Source organism: Crassostrea angulata, chromosome 10 (genome assembly GCF_025612915.1).
Source record: "Crassostrea angulata isolate pt1a10 chromosome 10, ASM2561291v2, whole genome shotgun sequence".
Lineage (NCBI taxonomy): Eukaryota > Metazoa > Mollusca > Bivalvia > Ostreida > Ostreidae > Magallana > Magallana angulata.
The window spans coordinates 52,355,622-52,380,039 of NC_069120.1; the positions used below are offsets into that span (position 1 = coordinate 52,355,622).

At 36.0% G+C, this 24,418-nt stretch overlaps 2 protein-coding genes across 2 annotated transcripts; one reads left to right on the forward strand and one right to left on the reverse strand.

The window, feature by feature from the left end:
- Nucleotides 1–146: 146 nt before the first annotated feature.
- On the forward strand, nucleotides 147–19,914 carry LOC128164842 (proteasome adapter and scaffold protein ECM29-like). Its single transcript, XM_052828867.1, has 48 exons — nucleotides 147–208; nucleotides 1,367–1,497; nucleotides 1,830–1,946; nucleotides 2,375–2,493; nucleotides 3,147–3,290; nucleotides 3,673–3,918; nucleotides 4,282–4,323; nucleotides 4,527–4,605; nucleotides 4,820–4,936; nucleotides 5,300–5,385; nucleotides 5,473–5,668; nucleotides 5,898–6,020; nucleotides 6,200–6,303; nucleotides 6,518–6,653; nucleotides 6,770–6,850; nucleotides 7,314–7,509; nucleotides 7,693–7,784; nucleotides 7,874–8,005; nucleotides 8,151–8,277; nucleotides 8,364–8,560; nucleotides 8,729–8,830; nucleotides 8,947–9,060; nucleotides 9,220–9,312; nucleotides 9,524–9,638; nucleotides 9,791–9,905; nucleotides 10,077–10,145; nucleotides 10,462–10,579; nucleotides 10,845–11,015; nucleotides 11,235–11,314; nucleotides 11,464–11,569; nucleotides 11,853–11,900; nucleotides 12,062–12,183; nucleotides 12,502–12,664; nucleotides 12,964–13,023; nucleotides 13,215–13,304; nucleotides 13,476–13,542; nucleotides 13,722–13,813; nucleotides 14,047–14,113; nucleotides 14,220–14,342; nucleotides 14,825–14,896; nucleotides 16,339–16,594; nucleotides 16,843–16,891; nucleotides 16,988–17,131; nucleotides 17,280–17,382; nucleotides 17,487–17,592; nucleotides 18,189–18,283; nucleotides 19,167–19,244; nucleotides 19,727–19,914. Exons 1-48 carry the CDS (start codon nucleotides 187–189, stop codon nucleotides 19,858–19,860), a joined length of 5,439 nt encoding a protein of 1,812 aa, XP_052684827.1. The 5' UTR covers nucleotides 147–186; the 3' UTR covers nucleotides 19,861–19,914.
- Nucleotides 19,915–21,197: 1,283 nt separating this feature from the next.
- On the reverse strand, nucleotides 21,198–24,404 carry LOC128164843 (protein DBF4 homolog A-like). The gene is made up of 2 exons (XM_052828868.1): nucleotides 23,901–24,404; nucleotides 21,198–23,766 (listed from the first exon to the last, which is right to left on the reverse strand). Exons 1-2 carry the CDS (start codon nucleotides 24,160–24,162, stop codon nucleotides 21,923–21,925), a joined length of 2,106 nt encoding a protein of 701 aa, XP_052684828.1. The 5' UTR covers nucleotides 24,163–24,404; the 3' UTR covers nucleotides 21,198–21,922.
- Between the last annotated feature and the right edge of the window lie 14 nt (nucleotides 24,405–24,418).

Consider the following 24,418-nt stretch of genomic DNA (forward strand, 5'->3'; position numbering starts at 1 on the left):
TATAGACCATTCAACAGAACTTGAGATATATCTTTGATAACTGTTAGGCAAAAATTTGACCGAAAGAAATAATATTTTGATATTTTTGAAGTAAAGATAATGAAATAGGTTCAACCGACTAACTCCCAGACCGATTTAACAAACCTCGTTACATTGTTTCTACTTTTGCTTTGTCACAACTACACGATGACAGAATCTGATGAATTAGGTAGGTATAGTGTAATTTGACTAATGAAGCACATTGTCCTAATCATTATATGTACGATATATACTTTTTATGCTCATATCCATCTCTGTTGAAGCTGTGTGTATTTGATAACACGGAACGGTGGTGCTGTGGTGATGATTATACTCTGTCCCAAAATATCATGGATTCACATTTTGCTTAATTGCATACTATTTGTAAATACATCAGGTTTCAAACGATGTTTATTCAAAAGTATGAAAAATTTCCAAGATTTCTCAGTCGAAACGCCCCTGTTAGCTTAACAGGTTTCATTACAATGCTAAAAAATGTGATGTCTACGGGGATCTTGTATTGCAGCAAGCCCGGATGATAACGTTGTAAAATTGCGCGATGTATCTGAGTGTATTCCGAATGGAGAAAAGATGTAAACATTCCCCATTATGAATCTCCGTAATGAATCTGTTTTCGTTCCAGTGATAGATTATAATGTGTCAATGAAATTATCTTGGAAATTATCCCTTTCAACAATTTCAATTGCACTTCTTTCATAGGTATGTGTATTTTTATTAAAAATCCTCCAAATGTGCTGCATAAATAGCTTGGGACAGACTATAATCTCCCAAAACGTAATGTTATCACGGAATGTGATATGATTAAGTATCTTTTTGTTTGAAGTTCAGTGTGGTGGTTTAACATTCTGACATTTCTTCAAACTTTGACCTTTGAGGTATTCTTCTATCATAGTTTGGCCAATAAAATGCACAAATTTTTTAGTGCTGAGTCCGTTCAATCCCAAGCAAAGGCAATATCAGCCTGTTACAATTAGCTATCCAGTTTGGACCACACCTTTTCTAGTGCTCTGAATGTCAACTGAATGAAGTTGGGACTAAAATTTTGCATCAAAATCTATGAAATTTTATGCAGATCTTGATAAGAATAATTGGGAATTATGAATGTGAACATTAAAAAATGGATACATAGATACATGTTAATAATTTTAACCTATCAGATATAACAAAGATTTATAATGAATGAAAACTGTTCCTTCCTTGCATTTTACTACAAGTGTGTTTTACTGAAAATGTTGTTCTGGAATTGCTTATGATTAAAATGACTGACTGATAAAAAAAGATAGTTATATCTAATGCAGTAAAGTTTCTTCATCAAATTTAACAACAGGTCTTGTGGAGAGAGTGTTCCTAAGGATTGGATCAGCGGAGACTGATGATCAGCTAGAGAGCTGTCTGGACAGGTTCCTTCCACCTGTGCTCCTCAAACTCAACAGCTCCGAGGAAGCTGTCCGCAAAAAGGTAAAGTTAAGAAATAAAGGAATACAGTTTTAAGATCTGAAATCTTCATTTGCTCATGGCATTGAATAAGCTAGTAGGTAAAGGCAGCAAGAAAGCATTCTGTGAAAAAGAGCAATTCATGACTGCATAATAAATCACAATTTCTGAAAGATATTTAATTAGTGTATACAGATACATATATTGAGAATTTCATGTTGGAAAAAAAAAATTCGAAATACTTTCTAAATTTATACGGTGATTTTAAATAGCTCAATCTGGTATGTTTTTGTCACTATTATTCTAAAAAATATTAAATAAAGAGCCCACTAAGACATTTTCTGGTTTTTCATAAGGTGATGGAGCTGCTTGTCCATGTAAACAAGAGGTTGAAGAGTCGACCCAAGGTGCTCCTACCTGTAGAAGAGCTGATTAAACAGTACAGGGACCCTGACGCTACATCCATCATCACGGTAAGCAGTCAGCCATAGTTTATTTTCATGTGTTATTTATGGAACTGTTTCAGTAGATAAACTTTAGCTGCTCCTCTGTAAGATGTATTGAATACTGTAAACTTATTATTTGTTAAGCAGTCTCTGCTAAATATTGAACAATATGTATCAGAGATTTTTTTTGGCAAGGTTAGCTTGGATCTGATTTAGCACATTTCTGAATGTACCTATTGCTCTATATATATGTTGTCATTTTGCAATGTTCTAGATTAACTGATTAGCAAAAGCAGCATTCTGCCAAAAAACATTAAATAGAATACACAGCCAAATATAATACCTTTACTGTAACTCATTAACTATAACAATACTCTATCTTGATGTTGTTTGCCATAAGTAAAACTGTATTACAATTTGGAAGTATCACTTATTGGTCATGCATATGTTTACAGAATTTCTCCATTATCTACATAAGGATGGGGTTTCCCAGACTGGCCCCTGATAAGCAAGCAGAGTTAGTTCCCTTACTATTCCGGTGTTTAGAAGGAAAACCCAAGGCCCAGCAGGATAGGTTACTAAATTTATCAGAATAATCTTCTACATGAAGTCATTTGCAAAAGTGTAATCTTTTCTCTCAAGAAGGCTGGATGGTCATGGCCATCTTTAGACTATGTTAATCTCCTCAAGAAATATATATATATATATATTATATTGGATAAATTGGATAAAAATCATATACCATCACATATCATGAGAGATTCTTTTTATCACATGTTTTACCAAGTATTTTGTTATAAACCTCAATCTTTTCTACGCGCAACATATTTACTACACGACATCAACAACTTTACGCATGGAAAACAATTCCTTAAAGATTAAAAAACATTTCATTTTTGAGCATATCTGCCTGTAACTACATAATGTTTAATTATGACGTCACGTGGCGTAAGAACTCACAGTGGAATTTAAAAAATTTATCACATGAGTGATATCCACCATATACTGAGATAAAGATGTGATAAAGATATATAACAGAACATTCAATTTTTAAAGCTAAAAATTTATGGATATTACCTTTACGAAATGATAGTTTATAGCTAAACAAATCATGCATCAAAATTTAAGGAAGATCTGAAGAGTAATTCGTTGACCACTCAGCCTCCTGAAGCACAGGTATTGAGATAAGGTAATACTGTGTGTAATTTCTTTTGTTCTTTTGTTCAGCATACTTCTTTTGATGACCCCAGCCTTAGGGTTCATCACCATGCCAACAGATCCAGAGAAAAGGAAGAACATGTTTGAAGTGGATGAAAAAACTCGAGCCGACATCCTGAATTACTTCATGGATGTTCTCCTCCTTCCATATAAGTTAGTATGCATGTTCACTGAAACTTAGCAGTAACTGTTGGGATTGATCTTATCATGATTAATTTAAAAATTTCCATACATGTATTTTATTACACATATGAATTTATAAATAAGATTTTAGCAGACTGATGCCCTTTTTTTCTATAAATAGAATCAAATGTACATTGGTAGGTTCTAAGAAAATTTATATTATTTTTCTTTTTGAAGTCAAACACTTCCTATCCATAATTAGTTAGGTCATATCATTTCTTAACAATTTCATTGTTTTGATGAAATGTGAATGCATGCTTTGCAATGTAGTGTAAGATTTAGGTATGATTGAGTAAATCTGTACTGTCTTGCTCTGAATTGACTCTGTTTTCATGTTTTCTGATGGACTTAGTGTTCAGGGTTTGTTGAGCCAGACTTCACGACCAGCTAGTGCCCCAGCGGGTAACAGTCCAAAACCAGCCTCACCCCCAGGGCTGAGTGAGTACTCCCTTCGGCGGGTGACCGGGGACACGCCCCTGTCAGCAGAGGCCCTGGAGAAGACCAAACTTGGGATCATCAAGTTCCTGGGTGCCGAGCTGTTCCCAGAAAATGCGGTCATATGTCACTACATCATTGCTTCCTCTGACACAAGGCACAGGTAGGCAGCTTGTTCTATTATATATTTTTTTAACCAATTTGCATAAAACCTCTTCTACAGTAGGCTAGGAATTTTTTTCATCCAAAAGAATTGTGAGAGGCAGTCCCCTCGGGAATTTGAAAAACTCATTTTCACAACAGTTGAAAACTATATGAAATTATAATAAAAGGTTGGAGTTTTTGATTTATATAATCAGAAAATTTGTTTCAAAATGTTAGAATTGAGGAACTAAGTACTCACATAAAATAAGGAGTCTACACTATTAAATTTGATGAACCATACTTGTTATTTTACAATTAAGAGTTAACTAATTTTATTGCCTTGATTTTGTCAATCACTTTTTTTTTATTTATTTGCATACAGTGTTGCAACAGCTGCAGATTTTGAATTAAAGAGAATCCAAGGGTAAGTTTTCTGATTCTGACTTTTTACTTGCCTAGAAGATAATTACAATTTTAAATTAAATCTTCACAAAGGTATCACAATGTAAAATAATATTTAATTGTTTATGGAAAGATTATTTTGATTTTTAAAAACCACATACATTGGAGTTTGGTAATTTGAGATATTTATACTCTGTGAACATAGTTCCCTTCTCTGATTTATAGAACTGTAGATTGGAATGACCTAGAGATTGTGAGACAATTGTTTGGTCTTTTTCAAGGAACAATGGATGTCAAAGGCCAGGTGGGTTATCAAAAAATAATGTTTTCTTTATTTTGTAAGAATTAATTTTTTTTTAATTTAGAAATAATTTATGCTTCACACCCAAATGTGTGTACTTTTATATCAATGCAAGTCTTGATTCAGATTGAAGTAATGGGGAGTTCTGAATTTTAACATAACAAAAATGGATATCTAGATAAACATTTTTATTATTTTGTTGTCGATTATATCTTAGCCCCCTACCAAACCAGAACTGAAGCGGACCCCAGCATGCACCAGAATTCGACTGAAAATCTTCCCAATCTTCCTTAGATCCAGGGAGGCAGCCTGTGTTTTCCCATCATGTGTCCAGGTATACGGAGCTTCATAATTGAGGAGTAAATATCAAGTTTTTGAAAGCCAATAATGGTATATTTGTGAAATCATAATTCAAATAGGATTTTTACCAATCCATTAGAATAATAATATATTGGTATTAGTGTGTTGAGCCTCCTTAACAAGAGCATGTGATTTGATGTTTTGGTTGGAGAATTCTAAAGCAAAACAAAACTCTTGAGAAAAAAGGATAATTAGAAAAATAGCAGCATTTTCCTTAGAGAGGTGACCTAATCATAGAGAGGTGACCTAATCATAGAGAGGTGACCTAATCAACCGGTATTGGTCAGACAGATGTAGGTTACACACTGATAAACTTGTGCTTTGTCTTTACTTCCAGGTTATTTTTGACTGCTTATATGGTCAGAACACAAATGCCAAGCTGAAGAACATGGCTGTACAGTTTGTTCATCATGTTTGCTTCAAGTAAGTGAGGGTAAAACAAACTTACACTTTTATTGTTAAATTTGGGTACATGTACTAAAATTTCATATATTCAATCTTATTTATCAGTTGCAAAGACAACAAATTTCAACCAATCAGCTCGGTCCTACTGTCTGGGATGATGAAGCTGATCTCGGAGACCAAGGATGACTCGAAACTCCGCAGTCTGGCCTATGTTGCCGTGGGTAAAATCGTCAGGCGAGCTCCACAGCTAGTAAAGAAGGACATTGGACTCGCCCAGAAACTGTTTGATGCTATTGGCCAGGTGATTTTGATAATACATTTAACAAGTAACAAACAGTCAACTGACAGAATATTTTCAGGAAGTTTGCATAGTGGCAATTAATCATGTTAATCAGTTTCTTTTGATGAATATGAAATGTAACTTGGAGAGCATAAATTGAATTTGTTACATTAATTTTCTTTGTTTAAAAGATTTTAATGGGTTACTTTTCGGAAAACGTTTACCAATATTTTGTTATTTAAATTAACAGGAAGATGCTGAGTCTCGGTTAGCTGTTCAAGAAGCATTGTCTCTGATGTCATCAGCCTACACAGATATTGACCAATCAGCTCGCATTCTGATGGAGGCACTAATTACCCAAAATATAGAAAAGGTCAGGCTTTAGATGAAAAAAATTGGAGTTAGAGTTTTGAATTAACTCTTAATTAATCATCACAAGTATGATACATTTGTGGTTCTAATTTATAGATCTGATTCACTGAATATATTGGTACACTACAATGTAATAAGAATAATGATATACATATATTTTTATAACTTTCATTTCTTAAGGATGAAGCCCAAGCAAGAACTATGGCTGTTCAGTATGCCAAGGTTGTTTTCCCAGCGGATCACGTCCCATCTCGCTTCATTCTGCTCCTGGCTTGTGGTGATAAGTAAGTCTATTAAGGAATGTGGATATTTATGCCACCCAAATGTAAATGTTTAAAGAAACAAACATTGGTAAAATACTGTTTCCTTAACAAAATTGTAATGCATTGGTAAACTCATATCAAAATGTGAAGTTTATATGAGACTGCCTTTGTAAATGTCAGGTAAATCTTTGATTAGTATTCTAGCTGTTTCTCATTGATCTTGCTCTTTATTTAGCAAGGAAGACATTCAGGTCGAGGCCAGGAAGGCCCTGTATGGTGAGAAAAAGCGAGATAAAGATGGGAACGAGGTGGAGAGGGAGGATGTTGTACTGCCGGATTTCTCTAAAATAATGAACTACATCAACACACAGGTAAAAGCCCCATTCATCTGTGTAGTGTAATTTCATTTAGTGGTTTTTACTATGAATCAGATAGCAGTGTTCAGTATACATGTACATGTAATTGTGTCTATACAACTCTTTGACAGGTCCAGCAGAGGACTGCCTCACAAAGACTCCACACGGTAGGAAGTCAGAAGCTGCCCTTCTCTCCAGCAGCCTACGAACAGGTACAATGTAATAATATGAAAGAACATATTTATATGGGCAAATTGACTGCTGCTCAATCCTCTACAATATACTTGTATTTATATACTGGTACTGTAACATATATATTTTAATAGAATACTGGGGTTCTACTAAAACGAACCCTCTATTTTAAGCTGATCTTATATGATCTTCTCTATATTTTCTTACCTGACTCTCTGTGCAATGTACATTATGCTTATATTAAGTGGATTCAACGTCATTTTTTGGCTGATTCTCAATGCCTACATGTACATATTATGTACATGTAATTCTACATGATATTCTGTGCCTATATCCAGCTGATCATGATAAATTATCCTTATTCTATGTGTCTGTTGAGTCTTTGTGTCTATCTTAAGGTGAACCACTGTTTTATATTTGCCTGTTTATTTTTAGATAAACTTCCATATCTTTATTTAACTGATTCTACCTTTCTATAATTAGATGATCCTGTACCTGCGGCTGTGCCTGGTCCACGGCGGGGGGATCTCCTGTGACACAGACTCACTCTCCTCCATGCAGGACTCCTCCCCCCAGGTCGCCCGCTATGTCCGTCCGCTCCTCCAGGCCGACTCCAGCGAGAACGCCCCCGTCATCTTGTACCTCAACTTTAACCAGAAACTACTCAGTGCTGTTGGAGGTGAGACTCCTCATTTGTTATAGTGGACAAGGATGCATATTCTTAGCATATGCACTATGTTTACAAAAGTCTACCCTTATTTGGAAACTTTTCACAAACTATATTGAATAAGTTTAGAAAAGAAGGGAGGGATAGGAAAATTTTTGTTCTTTGATGGTTGACTGGTTATTTCTCTGTGTACAGGCCCTGTGTCCATGTTTTGTTTGTTGGAGCTGGTAGCTGTAGCCCCTGACATGTTGGCCTCAAAGTTCATCTCTCAGCTCAACTGGATAAAGGTTTGTATTAAGGGATTGTCTTGTGGTTTCTGTCTTTGTTACTGTTATTTTTGACTTTACATTCAGATGCCCACTCTCTGTTATTTCAGAGTTATGTGTTTTCCTCGCGAGAAGATCTGAAAAGTTACGCCAGTCAGCTGTTGGCCATTGTCACATGTTGTCAACCCGAGGCTGATGTTCTTGAAACTCTCACTGACTTCCTATCCAAAATGTCTGACAAGGTCCCTCAATTTTTCCCATAAAACCTTATGAATCAACATGCTTGTCATGTCTTTTACCTCTTATCATGAGCAATCCTTGAACATAACAAACACTACATACCAGTTCATGTGTACTTCAAAGCAGATTTGTATTTACTGTTTTCAGAATTTTGAGGTACAGCAAGGTTCTATTTTGGCCCAAGGTTACCTTATTGGACGGTATTTAAGGGGGAAGAGAGAAGAACTGAGTTCAGCTGTCCTCACAGTGGTGGTAGACTCCATCAAACAGTTGGGTGAGTAACAGGGGTGTTTTTTGGTGGAGGGGGAGGGGAGGGGTAACTAGATATCATTATTATGTTCATTGATGTTTCCCCTGTAGTAAACATCATTAAGACAGCAACAGAACTGAATGTGACTCTCGTGTCGAGTGCCTGTCTGTCCCTGGGAGAAATCAGTAGGAACATGGCACTGCCTCTGCCCTCTGGGGAGGAAAGTGACAATGAAGGGGAGATAACCAAGATGTCTATACTAAACATGCTCCTGAAGCTGATCAAATCCTCGAGTCAGAACAACAAGGTACCTGGACTTTGTATGTGTGGTGCAGATATATGTACATGTATACTGAATGAGTCTTGGTTCAATCATTCAACAACTTTTTGTACTGTTCAACTTCTTTTATACACTAAATCAGACTATGAACCCACTTACCCTGTAATCCTTGACTACATTTAATGTGTTTGTTAGGTAAAGGAGCGTGCAGCCTTGACCATGGGACAGATGTGTGTGGGGGATGCACTCTTCCCATTCAGGAGGAAAGTCTTACAATACTTGATGGATTCTATACAGGTAGATCTTCGCTTTAGTTATTTCTTGTCTTTGATATGATTTGTCACCAATATTGGAGGTGTGTGAGTTTACTAAAAAAAGTTCAATGATTCATGTATTTTATTTACTTGACACAGCCCAAACAGATCGAGCTCCACCTGACCACTGCCGAGGCCTTGGTGTTTGCTGCCATGGGAGTGAACTCTCCCGCTGCTCGTGACGCCTGGACTCAGACTGAATCTGACTATCAGGTGGTACTTACAACTCTTTATTGATATTAATGAGAGTGCACTATTAAAAGCATATTCAAGAAATCAATAATTAGATGTTAGAAGGTTTAATTTATTTTACTAGAAAATGTCAATATTTTTTGGACATACTCTAATTTATGTGATTTTTCCATTGAACAGAAGAGCATCAGTCCGGGTGAGGATGATGTGGAGTGGTATATGGAAACCATCCTCACAAAGTCCATCGTCAGTGCCAACCCTCACCTGAGACAGGTAATCTATTGTCAGTGCTAATCCTCACCTGAGACAGGTAAAGTAATCTTTTGTTCATGCCAACCCTCAAATAAGATAAACAACCCTGAGACAGGATACTAGTAGATACATGTAGCTCAGTCTTTTTTCCTTAATTTTTTTTCTTTTCTCTCTTTATCAAATTTTAGACCTAATAGTCCAGCGCTTACATACATTCTGTTTTGTTTGATAGGCGGCTTGTATCTGGCTGCTGACTCTGGTGAAGAAATGTGGACAGCACTCCGTTATACAGAGCAAACTCAGCCAGCTTCAATCGGCATTCATGAGCATGTTGTCTGAGAACGATGGTGAGAAATTGGCATCTATTAACCAGATAAAATATTTTCACCAGTCTCCAGTTTATTATAGTGAAGACATCAATATTTTATGTACCATATTGAAGAAGCATGTGTTTTGGAGGGTGAAGCTGGTACTCAAGCTATTGATTTGTTTTTTGTAGATGTAACACAAGACATCGCCTCCAAAGGGCTGGGTATGATTTACGAGATTTCAAGCTCACAACAGAAGGACTCGTTGGTGTCTGAACTCGTGGAGACACTTACCACAGGAAAAAGGTCTGAGGTTTAAGGCAGAGATGCAATTTGTATGTAATGGATAGGATATTAGAAATTTGTGGGGACAGCTAAATAAATACTTGTTTTATACCTGTGTGGTACTTGTGAGAAATGTGTATTCATCATTAAACTAACACACTTCGGTAATTCATGTGTTTTGATTATTTCCAGTTCTAAGAAGGAAGTAACTGGAGATACAGCAGTGTTTGAGGATGGAGCCATGGGCAAAACTCCTGACGGGTCTGTATAGTTATATATTATCAGCAGCTGTTGGGGTCTGTATAGTCAAACACTGCAGATTCCTTTTTTATTCAAATACTTAATTATGGAAAACAACCACATCAAATTAGGAGAATTTAAAACTTGGAACGCCTAATTTTGAACATAGTTTTATTCAGTCTACATTTGTAAAAAAATATGTGCTTCTCATGATTTTTAGCGGATATTAATTCCTCGCATTTAATTAGGAATCTTCATTTCTTTCTACAGCTATATAGAAGCCACATCCTCTATTGTAAAGATGTTCAGTGTTTATGACACTTGTTTTTGTTTACAGTGGAGGGATCTCAACCTACAGAGAACTCTGCTCCATCGCTAACGACCTCAACCAGCCTGACCTTATCTACAAGTTCATGCATCTGGCCAATCACAATGCCATGTGGAATTCCAGAAAGGTAGCAAGGGCATTCAAATTTTATAACATAATTAGATTAATATGTGTAAATATACATGCAACTGACAGAGTTTTATATGAGGAATGAGTCTATGCTAGTTTTTCAGAATGAATCCCCAAAGTATTTTTGTTTACCCGAACAATTTTAAGGAGGAAAATTTATTTCCAATTTGTCATTGTTTGGATGCTGTATGAAACAATTTCTGTATTAAACTTAACGTGCACATAGAATATAATGGTTTTGATTTGTTTTGTCTATGGTATAGGGGGCAGCGTTTGGGTTCAGTACGATTGCTGCCCAGGCCGGTGAGCAGCTCCAGCCCTTCCTGTCCCAGATTGTCCCCAAGCTGTACCGCTACCAGTTTGACCCCAATCCGAGGATTCAGCAAGCCATGGGCTCCATCTGGAACGCCCTGGTCAAGGACAACAAAAACACGGTGAGAGGACAAAAATATACATGTAAAGGTGTACCACACAACCGTTGACTTCTTTATTCAATAATATAAAATATTATCCAACTCTTCCCTTAGACTTCAGTCCTACAGACACTGATATCTATCACAGTATGCTGACATTCTGTTGGATCGTCCCTGTTGATGGAGGACCTGAATCAATTCCTTGTTTGTTTCTATAATCCAGCACTTTGATTTATGTAGGTGGATACGTACATGAAGGAAATTTTGAGAGACCTGTTGATGAACTTGACAAGTACCCAGTGGAGAGTTCGTGAGTCCAGGTAAAAGTGTACATTCACTGTCATCAGTTGTACATACTTTTGCTTGATACATGTATGTGATTAAAAATATCCAATAGTATGAAACTAAAACTATATTGTAAAATGTAATGGGAATAGAATACAAATTCAAAATTCCAATACTTCAACAGCTGTCTTGCTGTGAACGATTTGTTACGAGGAAGACCATTGGACGATGTGGTTGACCAACTTCCAGAATTGTGGGAGACATGCTTAAGGGTCAGAGATGATATCAAGGTACATATTTAAGATTTTTATGCTCTTTTTCTGTCAAAGTCTTGTTTTTTACTTTTCATACATTGATGGGTCTTTCTTTTCGTGATTTGACTTGAGTTAAATAAAAACTAAGTGAACAAAAAACCCCTTTAAAATAACAATTCAATCTTTGTTATGTTTTTATTTCTGTTTGAGATACATTATCTTGATAGCATCATTCAGTAGATAAATGTGCTTACACATCAATACTTTAACAGTATTTTTTTTGTAGTATGTTATAAATGCATACCGTTTCTTTTGGCAGGAGACTGTAAGGAATGCTGCTGACTTAGCCTGTAGATCTCTGAGTCGGGTCAGTGATAGAAAAAAAACCATATGTAGTTTTTTACTGAATTTATACCAAAATTCATGATACATGTACATTGAGCATTTTGAGCTATGTGTTACCCATTTTTATTTGTACCTCAATGTTATAAGACAGTGTAAATGAGTTTAGGATTGTTTCTGTTTCAGGCCTCCATCAAGATCTGTGATGTTAACTATGGTAAGATGGGGGAGAAGGCCACCAGCCTGGTACTGCCCTGTCTGTTAAAGGTCAGCACACACAGCCCTGTACCAGAGGTCAGGGCCATTGGGTAAGTTCAATGTCAAGGTCACTTCATTTAAGTTTTGAGTATCAATGAAGAGATGTTAATGGGAAAGATCTTCAGATATATCATACCCATTGCTCTTCAGAAATAGACATCCAAGTTTGATGATAATAACAGTTTCACAATGGGTTTAAAGTGTCATGTTGTGATGTACTGTTATAAAAAGTAAAAGTCACAGGGTATCAAGGACCCTTAAGATATAATTAAATTTTGTTTCCATGAACCTTTAATCTATTAGATGAATTGAGCTGCAATAATATTAAGACCCTGTTTCTGAACTCTAATTTGAATTCTTTGCTGCAGATTATCAACATTGTTGAAGATTAGTAAGAATGCTGGCCCCCTTTTGAGACCCCATATTGCTGTTCTGGTGACTGCCCTTCTAGAGGCTGTGAGTGGCTTAGAGCCACAGGTCATGAACTATTTCAGTCTCAGGATTGCTGGCAGTGAGGAGGCCCAGGAGAGGGTAGGTGTCCAAATCCTCTTTACAAAAACCCAGTTACAAGTTCAGTATTGTTTTACAGTTAGGTGTCCACATCAGGAGAGGTCAAATCTTTGGTTTTTTTGTAGGAGAGCAAAGAAAGAGATTTAAGAATATCTTGATTAAAAGCAGATAAGCTCGTGAAACTGAGATTTATCATTTAATTTGTCTGTATCCCCCTCAATACTTGTCATACACTGTTACATGTAATAATTATTCTGATCAACAAAATAATGAAGGGGAGATAACTGTGGCTGTATACTAATGTTGATCCCTTGTTTTAGCTGGACAGTGCACGCATTGCTGCCTCCAAAATGTCCCCCATGATGGAGACAGTCAACTATGTAAGTAAGGGGTTTGATATCTTTTTATACCAATTTCAAATTAGAATAAAATCATTAATCAGATGTGGAAATAAGGATGTGAACTTCCTAGTGGTAAGTTGGTTATAAATAGAATCTATATATCATGAATAAATACATATGGTATTTTGGAGTGCGTAAATCAATTAATTACAAGTTTTGTAATTTCACAGTGTGTGCAATTTGTAAATGCGGATGTTTTGGTTGAATTGGTTCCACGGTTGACTGATCTCATCAAAAGTGGCATCGGCATAGGAACCAAGGTCAGTACACGTATCAACATCCCATCGGAGTGTTTGTGACAGCATTAGCAATAAACAACATATTTTATGTTAAATGTGGTTTTGTTACTTTGACTTAAATTTTATCTCATCATTTTAAGTTCATGTATAAAGATCTTTAGCTGTACCTGTACTTTGTTTTGTATGTTGTAGGCGGGATGTTCCAGTCTAGTGGTGTCACTGGTCCATCACTGTCCGTTAGATCTAACACCTCATGCAGGTAAATTGATGGGACGACTTGTATGATAAAATTTCAGCTTTTTATTTTAGTTTTGTTTTGTATATTATAAAACTCTTTGTGCTTGTATTCCATTGAAATAGGGTAGTTAGTGCACTTGTACATTTCTTTATTTCATCATCCACATGGTTTTAGTATCTTCAAATTTGCTTTACCTGTAGGGAAGCTGATGAGTGCCTTTTTGTCTGGACTGAGTGATAGAAATGCCTCAATCAGAAAATCATATGCCTCAGCTCTAGGTCAGCTAGTTAAGGTCAGTGAATGCCAAGGTCAAATTTTCAAGTCAAGTTGCAATTTTTTTCAAATACCGGTACTGTAAATGCAATTTTTAAAGATGTAAATTTTTTTTTTAAACCATCACAACTCTAATTTGCCATTTGTTATGACAAAGACTTTGTTTTAGTTTTGCTGTCCTATTTAATAACTTGTCGTTAAATTATTTTTACAGCATCATTATGAGATTCACATGCTAATGATCTTTGACAGGTTGCCAAGGACAGCAGCGTGGAGAAGTTGATTGGTCGATTAAGGACATGGTATCTGGAGAAGGAAGGTCAGTCTGAATTACATGTAAATATCAAATAATAAAATTGAACATTGTTTACATTACATGTATGTAAATTATTTAATTCTTTATTCATTCATTTTTTATTAACCAGAGGAATCGGTAAGGTCTGCTTGTGGTCTAACTCTGGCGGCCATTTCTCAGTACAACCCTGATGTCCTCAAAAGGCACGCTGCACTAGCTTTACCCCTGGCCTTCTTTGCAATGCATGAGAAAGGTAATTACTATACAATATGCTGTTCTTCTTTACTACAGTGTAGATCCTCGATGATAGATATGCATTGATTATGCATGTATATCATGGAATCGGATGAAATAATATGAAATAGGATTTTCCTACTTGTTATGGCTTTGACATTTCGCTGCAATATATGTTTTGGCTTTTCCAAATCTTGAATTCATTTTGATTGCATAAAAAGACAAAACCTTTTTTTTTTACTGAAATTTGAAATGGCATTTTTACCCTATACCCTGCATTCAAAGAACATTTATCATGAATATGAATATATATCCAGAATGTTAAAAGAAATTACTAAAGTGAACAGAATAAGACTTTGATTGATAATTTAAATCACATTTTAAATTGAAATAGAAAACATACTTCTTTTACTACATTGATTTAACAATTTCATTGTGGTTACAGTAACATGATGTATCATACTGCATGTATTAACTACCTGGTAATTGTTTGTTTGATAGAGCCTGAGAATACTGACAAAACGGAGAAGAAAACCTCAGTGTGGGAGGAGGTCTGGATAGACGCTACACCAGGTAACCTACATGTATGAGATGCTACACCAGGTAACCTACGTGTAGTAGTCGCTACACCAGGTAACCTACATGTATTAGATGCTACACCAGGCAACCTACATGTATTTAATGCTACACCAGGTAACCTACATGTAGTAGATGCTACATCAGGTAACCTCCGTGTATAAGATGCTACACCAGGTAACCTAAATGTATTAGACGCTACACCAGGTAACCTTCATGTATATGAGACTTCACTCTGTAACCAACATGTATAAGATGCTACACCAGGTAACCAACATGTAGTAGATGTTACACTAGGTAACCTACTATATTAGACACTACACAAGGTAACCTGTATTAGAAGCTACACCAGGTAACCTACATGTAGTAGACACTACACCAGGTAACCTACATGTAGAAGACACTATACTAGGTAACCTACATGTATAAGATGCTACACCAGGTAACCTACATGTAGTAGACGCTACACCAGGTAACCTACATGTAGTAGACGCTACACCAGGTAACCTACATGTATTAGACACTACACCAGGTAACCTACATGTAGTAGACACTACACTAGGTAACCTACATGTAGTAGATGCTACACCAGGTAACTTACATATGTTAGACGCTACACCAGGTAACCTACCTGTTTTAGACACTACACCAGGTAACCTACATGTATTAGACACTACACAAGGTAACGGGACACTACACCAGGTAACCTACATGTAGTAGATGCTACACCAGGTAACCTACGTGTAGTAGATGCAACACCAGGTAACCTACATGTAGTAGATGCTGTACCAGGTAACCTACATGTAGACGACAATATACCAGGTAACCTACATGTATTTGACGCAATGCCAGGTAACCTACATGTATTAGATGCTACACCAGGTAACACATGTGTTAGACATTACACCAGGTAACATTAGTAGTAGATGCTACACCAGGTAATCTACATGTAGAAGACGCTGTGCCAGGTAACCACATGTATTAGACGCTACACTGGGTAATAAATGTGTTAGACACTACTACAGGTAACCTACATGTAGGAGACACTACACCAGATAACCTATATGTAGTAGATGCTGCACCAGGTAACCTATATAGTATTAACTAGTTAATAGCTTTATCATCAAAATTTGATCATAGGTAGTTTAACTATTAAATTTTTTCGTAACCTTTTTTATGTAATTAGATAGTTAGACAAAACTTCATTCAAATCATGATTACTGGGGGGTATGAAAGGGGAATAATATTGGATCATGATGTTTATACAGAGAACCTCCCCAATGTATACACAAATATAGCACATGCATGTATATATGTACATGTTAATAGAGTTTCAAGTTTTATCTAAACAAGGGCAACTGGATTTTCATTCCAAAATGTAGAGTTTTCTTGTGGTGTTTTACTTGATCTACCTGATCATTGTCTCACCTTGATTACAGGTACGGAGGCTGGTCTGCGCCTGTATCTGGAGGAGATCGTCAGCCTGCTGGGGGAAACCATCACCTCACAGTCCTGGTCCACCAAGGCCCAGGCAGCTGCCGCCATGAGCTCCGTGGCATCCACCCTGAAGGAGCGCCTGGGGCCGCCACATCTAGGGCACCTGCTGAACACACTGCTGGCAGGTCTGTATGGGAGGACATGGACAGGAAAGGAGGCACTACTGCAGGCTATTGACACAGTCTGTACTTACTGCAGGTCAGTGGATAAAGCAAGTCAACTGAAAACTGTTATTGTCAGAGGATTGAGTAGGTCAACTGTATACTGTAAAAGTTCGTAGAGCAGGTCAGCTGTATACAATGTACTGTCATTGTCAGTGGATAGAGAAGATCAACTGTATACTACCGTTGTGGATAAAGCTGGTCAACTGTATAGGAATATACTGGCCCATTACTGGACCAACTGCACTAATGTGAGGTACAACACATGTTTGTTTATCATTTCAGGGAAGCATTACAGAATGAGTCAGACAAGGAACAACCTACAGTCGCCACGGTAAACACAACTTCTCTGTAAAACAAGTGGTGCCATTACTGTGATACTCTGTGACAGCATTTATTTATTTATTTGGTCATCATTTTCTTGTGTCAGGTTGTTGAGGCAGTGATGAAGGAATGTAAAAAAGAGAACATTTCCTACAAAGTGGAGGCTATGAAGTGTATAGGGAACCTGCTAGAGGGTTACAAAGTGGATCAGTTTAAAGACATGTGGACTCTAATCACACCGGTTCTAGAAGTAAGTCTTTCATTATTGACTATTATTTCACAAGTCTTTTCCAGGTAAATAGGTCCATCTATTGTTACTGTCTGCAATATTTATTTTTTATTCCCTTCACCTATAGTAACTCAAAATGATTAAGGGTAAAATTAATTTGATAATTCAGTCAAAACCAGAAGATGAAGAAGAGCGCAGTAAGAGAGAGTTACAGATAGACTGTTATTTTGAAGTGTTGGGACAAGCCTGGCCCCACAACCCCACTACTCAAGGTAAACTTCAGCCCACGGAACACTGACTTATTGAGAAGTCTCACTGAATTTGTTGTCGTTGTGTTATATTGGTACTGTATAGTGCTGTATGTTTGTGGTTACAGATGAATACTCCTCAAAGTTTTGTTGTTTGTTGTGTGAATCCATTCCTCAACATGTGTGGAAAGTCCAGCTCTGTATATTGAAATCCCTACACAAGTTTATTGAACGGTAAGTCACTTGGAATATGAAATAATAAGAACACCAACAAAAGACGGTCCCAGGTGCAGAACACAAGATTACAATTACCTGTTTACTTCAGAACTTCTGCAGAAAAAAAACTAAACCCATATGTCCCGTCCCACCATTGTATGGATGAAATATAACCTTAGCTTTCCGTAGACTGGCTTATATGATATCAAATACAAACAAATGAATATATTTATTTATTTCATTCGTTTTTTTGATTAAGTTTTTTTAAGTTTTGGCACTATTCCCATTGCAGAATAAAATATTACCAATATTTTTTTTTTCAAATTCTTGCTCAATTTTTATTACCTATTTAGTTTCGAATGAGAAAAACTTATTGGCATATGTAATAAAAAGTGCACATCAGTCCTAAGTTCAAACTTTACCAGTCTGAACATTAGATGCAATAAAATTCCCTTTATGAGCAAGTTTTGAAAAAAAATCAACAATCCCCTGGGTTTGTTATTAAAATGCATAGTCATGTTTTTCATATTTTGATGTGTACAAATTACATTGCATTGAGATGATGTGATCATTTGTGTTAATCAGTTAATAGCTATCACAAATTTTTTTTATAGCTATCACAGATTTGATTCCGAGGAAGCTTTTAAGCAGTCTGGGACAGACAGAGACATTGTGGTCACAATTCTTAAATCCATACTACCTTGCATAGGTAAGCTCTGTATGATTATTGGTTGAATAGTACCCCACGCAATGAAGTTATGAGGGGTATAATGTTTTTGACTGGTCAGTCCGTCCATCCTCTTAAACTGCTGCACAGAATTTTGTGAAACTCTGCTAGTATTAAGGACACAATGTGTAGATGTGCATATTACCAGGATATTCTGATTCCCTTATTTTTCTGGGAATTTGGTCCTTTTGAACTTGGAACTTTGGTCCTGTGTTAAATATAGTAATGAACAGTTTGTAAGCACATTTCTTTCTAACAGCTGCATGGAATTTATGGACACTTTATAGGCATTTAGGACAATGTGCAGATGTGCGAATTTTCAGAAAATTCAGAATTCATTGTTTTTTTTCCTGAGAATTATGGCCCTTTTGAACTTAGAATCATTTTAGTTGTTGAAGACGAAGGAATACATGTAGATGTGCATATTTGGTATATACAAAGAAGTAGATATGCATATTTGCAAGAAGTGTTTTGCAAGCTATGCCCTTAAATGCATACCTTGCCATTCATTGTGTGTATTTGTGTCAAGTAATGGGGGGAGCCTGGGGTATGTGAGCTGGCTCACTTTTTCTTTCGTAATAAGTTGAACTTTATCTTAATAAGGAAATTCTTTTTACAACAGTGTTAGTATTTAATTAATTCTTATGTACATGTATTTATTTTAAGGATGGTAATTCATTGTGTATATAGTAATAAAGTATATGTAGGACATGTATTTTCTTAAAGGTAACTTAATTACCGGTAATAATAAAAGAGTTTATTGCACATCTTTGGTGTATACAAGCATTCATTACATGTATATGTAGTAAACTGAGACAACACTGATGGTTGTTATTATAATGTTATATGATTGGGTCTATTTCAGGCAACAAAAAATACAGTGCAATAAGATCCCAAGCATTGGATATCTTGGAGTTACTTATTAAAAAGACAGAAAATGTGGGTAAGGAAGTGAAGAATTGAACAGAAACTTAATAGGGATAAGCATTAATAACTGTAACATGCAGTGTAGGTTTATTGTAATATATGAACATATAGTTTTTATATAACATGAACATGTACATAGCGATCAGTGAATACAAACGATTTTAACAAGGTTCTTCCAAAGTTGTGACCTTATGTCCTAAAAATAAAAGGGCTATTAGAGGCACCTTCAAACAATATTATGTTAGTATTCTATATCAAGGAAGTGTAGAAATCAAATAGAAAATTTGAATTGTGAAAAGTCATTAAATACGTATAAATTCTATTGAAATTGATATTCAGGGATAAAGAACAAGGACTTGTAGGCACAGATTAAATTTTTGAAAATATATTTAGAAAATATGTAAAATATTTTAGATATACATGTAGTTGTGTGATATATTGTTTTATTTCTTTGATTTTTAAATACCGTATTAATCCTGAGGTCCCTTCTACTTTTAGGTGTCAGTCCCCCCTCTGTTCTCACTGTGGCAGGATTGTTCGAGGCCCTGGAGGAGCTACCCAAAGATCTGACTGATAGAGGGCGCTCCATACTGCAGAAAATCAAAGTACCGGAGCCTATGGAGACCTCGTGATGACTGTGATACTGTAACATTCTCAAATAGATACCAAATAAATTTGTCATTTTAGTTTTTGACTTTCTCATGCTTTTTAAAATACACATGTATATAATTTATAATGGTATTTTTGATATTTCTCTCCTTGAGAGCTGAAATACATGTACATATCATACGTACATGTACGATATTGAAATTTTGATAAAATAAATTTATGGTCCAGTATCTCGCATGAAGATAATAGTGGTAGCAAAATAGGGATGGTCAGCAAATGATACCATATCTGCTCCATACCACTGAGAGTGTAACAACCCCGGTACATTGTAAGATAGGTTTGCTCAATATTTTCACCTAATAGCTTAACTCATGACCAAGGGTTACACTAATCATTACTACCATTATGTAATTTTAGGATTTTTCTGTTTACACAGGGGCTAAGTTGCAAGTTGTGCAATGGGATATAGCATCGTTAACCATGTGTATGTAGTTATGTTTTTCTGTAGAAAAAAAAAAATTATCGGTAGGCCAGATATGTAGAAGACTTTGGAAACTTACACTTGGCACATTTTCATTTTCAATTATTGAATTATTTCCCAAGAAATCTGATACGATAGAGTCTGTACATCTCAAATTTTATGTACGGGTGAACAAACACAAAATGTTCAACGAAATTTATTAAATGAAACAAAAATAATAAAGGCATAACATTCAGGTTAATATTCTGTATTCAAAATTTATTGGATATATTTTTCATTATTCACATTCATATTCTATATTTTTGTTCAAGCAGTTTCAGGAAACAATAAAATTAAAGAACACAACCAAAAATGTTTCTTATTTGATGACATTGTGTAAAACTTATTCAACCACCAGATAAAACTTTGCTTTAAATAATTAAAAAGACCCCTTCTTATAAATAACTCAAGATATAGTTGATAAATGATAAAACACATGATAATGGCACATTAAAATATTAAGCATCAATTTCTGGTCCTGCAACTCCTGGATTTTTTCCCAAATATCCAGGTCAAGTGTTGCATGAAACCTGACATAAGTTTTAACAACAAACTAACGTAACTAAAAAAAAGAGACGTTTGAACAGGGACATTTATATGCCCTTGATTTGAGGTATCAGGAATAACATATCACAGTTCATTTACAATGAGTATTGATAATGAGATCAAAACAGATATGGTTCAGCTGTTGAATGAAATAAGTACCGTCATAAGACATAGTGAATTCTATGGAATGTTCAACATGTCCATTATAAGTAAAGATCTTGTTCATTGTAGCCCCAGCGTTCCTTAGTGAGTTACATGTGCAGCCTTCTTAGTTTGTGAGTTACACTGTATTAGCAATCATCCTTTATTTCCAGTACATGTATTAACATTAATTGATAAAAGGTAAAAAGATCTAATATTATGCACATAACCTCATCAGTCATAAAACCATGGATGATCCTGTTTAACTCGTAGTCATTAAAGACCTCAATAAATTAACATGTGTAGGTTATATGGCAATATACATGTATGCTGATGTCCACATACATCAGAACAAAACTCTTGTTCATCTAAAAGCTATGCTGACCAAATTTGTGCAAAAATTAACCTATAACCACCAAATTATTAGACATCTCAGATCTGGTCAGACTTTATCAAGTTTGCCACACACTCCAATAATGACCACTCTTGTGGTTATAATATTGCACAATCATACACAAAAATGACATTGCACAACCATAAAAAAAAATGAGCATTGCATATTCCTGAAAGAGATTAAAAGTATTCATATTTTAAATAGCATGAGAATTTTACAACATTGATATGTATTCATTCTGTAAACGTTGATAAAAAAAATAAAACAAACAACATGATTCACAGTAACCAGACCTTGAATAAAATACATACCACATTATTAAATATACATATATATTTACAGCTAAAACAACACAATAAAAATATTCAAGCCATCTTCGAATACTAAAAAAAAGCACCAATCTAAATCAAACGCTAAGATAAAGGATTTCAGTCTGAAGATAAACTTCTGTGTCTGAATGCGTCTGACTGAATCAAACACACTGTTATTGTACATTGAGACGTTTCCGTTTTGATACATATTCATCATCATCACTGGCCTTCCTTTTTTCAGCACTGAACACAAGGCGACAACCTCCAGATTTACGCACCTTCCAGTAGTGACGGAGGTCTCCATTCTGCTGAATAGGAGTGACCTTGACCTTACACAGTTTCAGCTTCATGTCACTCTGCTGGACAGCACAATACACATTAGACGAGGAAACCCGAGGTCGTTTCCTATGAGGCTTTACTAACTGGACGTTTGGATTGACCCTCAAACTACTTAGGTTGATCTTTATTTTGATTGGCTGTTGTGTCGTTTCCTGCCCTTGTTCTGACTCGTAAGTTGGACTTGGCTGGTTCTCCTTATTTTCCAAGTTATTCTGGAATAGCATGGCACGTAAGTCATGGTTTGGCTTGCTGGTACATGGAGAGTAGGTCAGCCTTCTGCTGACTGGGACCTTTTTGCTGGCAGCTACAGGTAGCTGTGGAGTTTTGTTAGAAAACAGTCCCAGAACATTGTCCTCATTATTTACATGATTTGTTAGAACACTTGGTACATTTTCTGATGCATTTATTCCAGACAGAACTTTGTTTGTTTCATCAGCCACCATGCTCTTTGCAGAGTTATCATATGAAGAGACATGTCCAGAAATTCTAGTCTCAGTTGGTACAGTCTCCATCTTGGTCACCAGAGCTCCGTCATCCAGGTTATCAGCCACTGACACAGGCTTGGAAACATTCTCCAACATTTTGGCATTGCTTTCTTCGGTTACACAAGGTTGGTTCAGAACAGAATCTTCATTCTGGAGGTTTTTATTTTGTGGATTTGAGCTGCAGTCTACATCTGTTTTAATGCACGCAGATTTAATGTCTGCCATCCACTGATTAGCCAGGTCTGCAAAACTGAGATTTGCCGGCTCACAACTTGGAGAATGAATGGGACTAAAGTAAATGTCAGACAGAGGCCTACTGGACTGTTTCAAGTTTTGCTCTCGTAATGTGTCAATTGGATTTTCTTGCTTTGGAATATCTTTATCTAAGACATCCTCTTCAATAGATTTCTTATCACTGAAAAACAGTTCACTATGATCAGCCTCATTTTTCTTGTAGAAGTCACCTGTGGTTTTTACCAGGCTGTCCCCTACAGCACACTTTTCAGACAAGCATGTGCCATCAGTTTCCACTACAGTTTTTGTCAAGGGTTCCTCTTTTAAGACTGACTTTGATGTCAGATTTGGCGATTTTTCATTCAGAGTGGAGTCACAATGGATTTCTTTATCCAAGTTAAATTTCTTTAAGAATGATTCTAAGCATGGCAGTTTCCCCATAATTTCATCAAGTGCTAAATAATTTGTTGAGTTTCTGATGAATTTCAAATGTTTTTCACTATTCAGATGCTGTCTCAATGTGCATTTGTACCAATAATCACAGGCCTCGCAGTATCCTCCTTTCTTCATTATCGGTAATGCCTGCTTTTCAGTTGCATAGCGATTAACATTTTCTTTTGATTTTCGACACAAAAGGACATTTTTATCAAAAGGAGATGCTAACTCTGGACCATAATTCACACTGGGAAAAGAATCCAAGTGTTTCATCAGAGGTTTATAATTCTTCTCCATGTCTTCACATTTGATCATAGGACAATTTTCTTTCTCCGACCAAGTCAAGGGCTCAATCCCATCCATTGCCCCTGCCTTATTACGTTTCTTCTGCTTTATATTCATGTGCTCTGTCTCCTTCAGAAACTTTGAGACTCTCTGAATATCTACACCCAACACATGGGCATTCTGTACGGGATCATTGGGAAGACTTTTGTGTTTTGCAGCTTTCAGTAGAAGAGCTTTTCCTGTTAACATAAAAAGAGATTTTCTATAATCTACAGAGAACAATAATTTGATATTTTAAATTATACATACATGATAACAATATTTTCTCTTCATCTGTTCATACACTCTTTTGAATTTTTTTTCAGTATCTTACCTCTACTTAGCGGCAACGTTTGCTTCTGAGTAACGCTACTGGTCTCAGGAGTTTCTGATTCCTTCGAAATATTATTTCGATCGGTGAGTACCAAATTCACATCTTTAGACAAGAACTCCTCAATTTTCCCCTGCAATGCCAATATTCTCTGGACGACTTTTGCTCTTTGTTTTGTTGAAGAAATATCTAAATAGTACGTTCTCTGTGATGAAGGTACAAATTGGAGTTTTCTCCGAGCTCCATCGTGCGTAATCAGAGTCATTTTCTTACTTCTGATACTAACGCTATGAGCTTATATTACGCACCATCTGTGTTTATCAAAATCGCCGCTCTTGTGTGACGTCACTTGTCGAATCCAACAGTAAGTCGTGCAAAAATTGGATTTACCACATTACAAAATGATATGACATGTTATTAGAGAGTGATAAACTCTGAATTAAATTATGCAAAATATTAAAGATATACGAAGGATGAAAATTATATTGAATATTCTTTATTTTTTTGTAAATTATCGGGAT

Bases quoted from the DNA above. Each gene is read 5' to 3' on its own strand.
- LOC128164842 (XM_052828867.1), top strand. From the start codon at position 187: ATGACAGAATCTGATGAATTAG. The intron at 3,291-3,672 runs GTTAGTATGCAT...TGATGGACTTAG, and splicing joins GTTCTCCTCCTTCCATATAA to TGTTCAGGGTTTGTTGAGCC. The intron at 11,016-11,234 runs GTGAGAGGACAA...TGATTTATGTAG, and splicing joins TCAAGGACAACAAAAACACG to GTGGATACGTACATGAAGGA.
- LOC128164843 (XM_052828868.1), bottom strand. From the start codon at position 24,162: ATGACTCTGATTACGCACGATGGAGCTCGGAGAAAACTCCAATTTGTA. The intron at 23,767-23,900 runs GTAAGATACTGA...TTATGTTAACAG, and splicing joins AACGTTGCCGCTAAGTAGAG to GAAAAGCTCTTCTACTGAAA.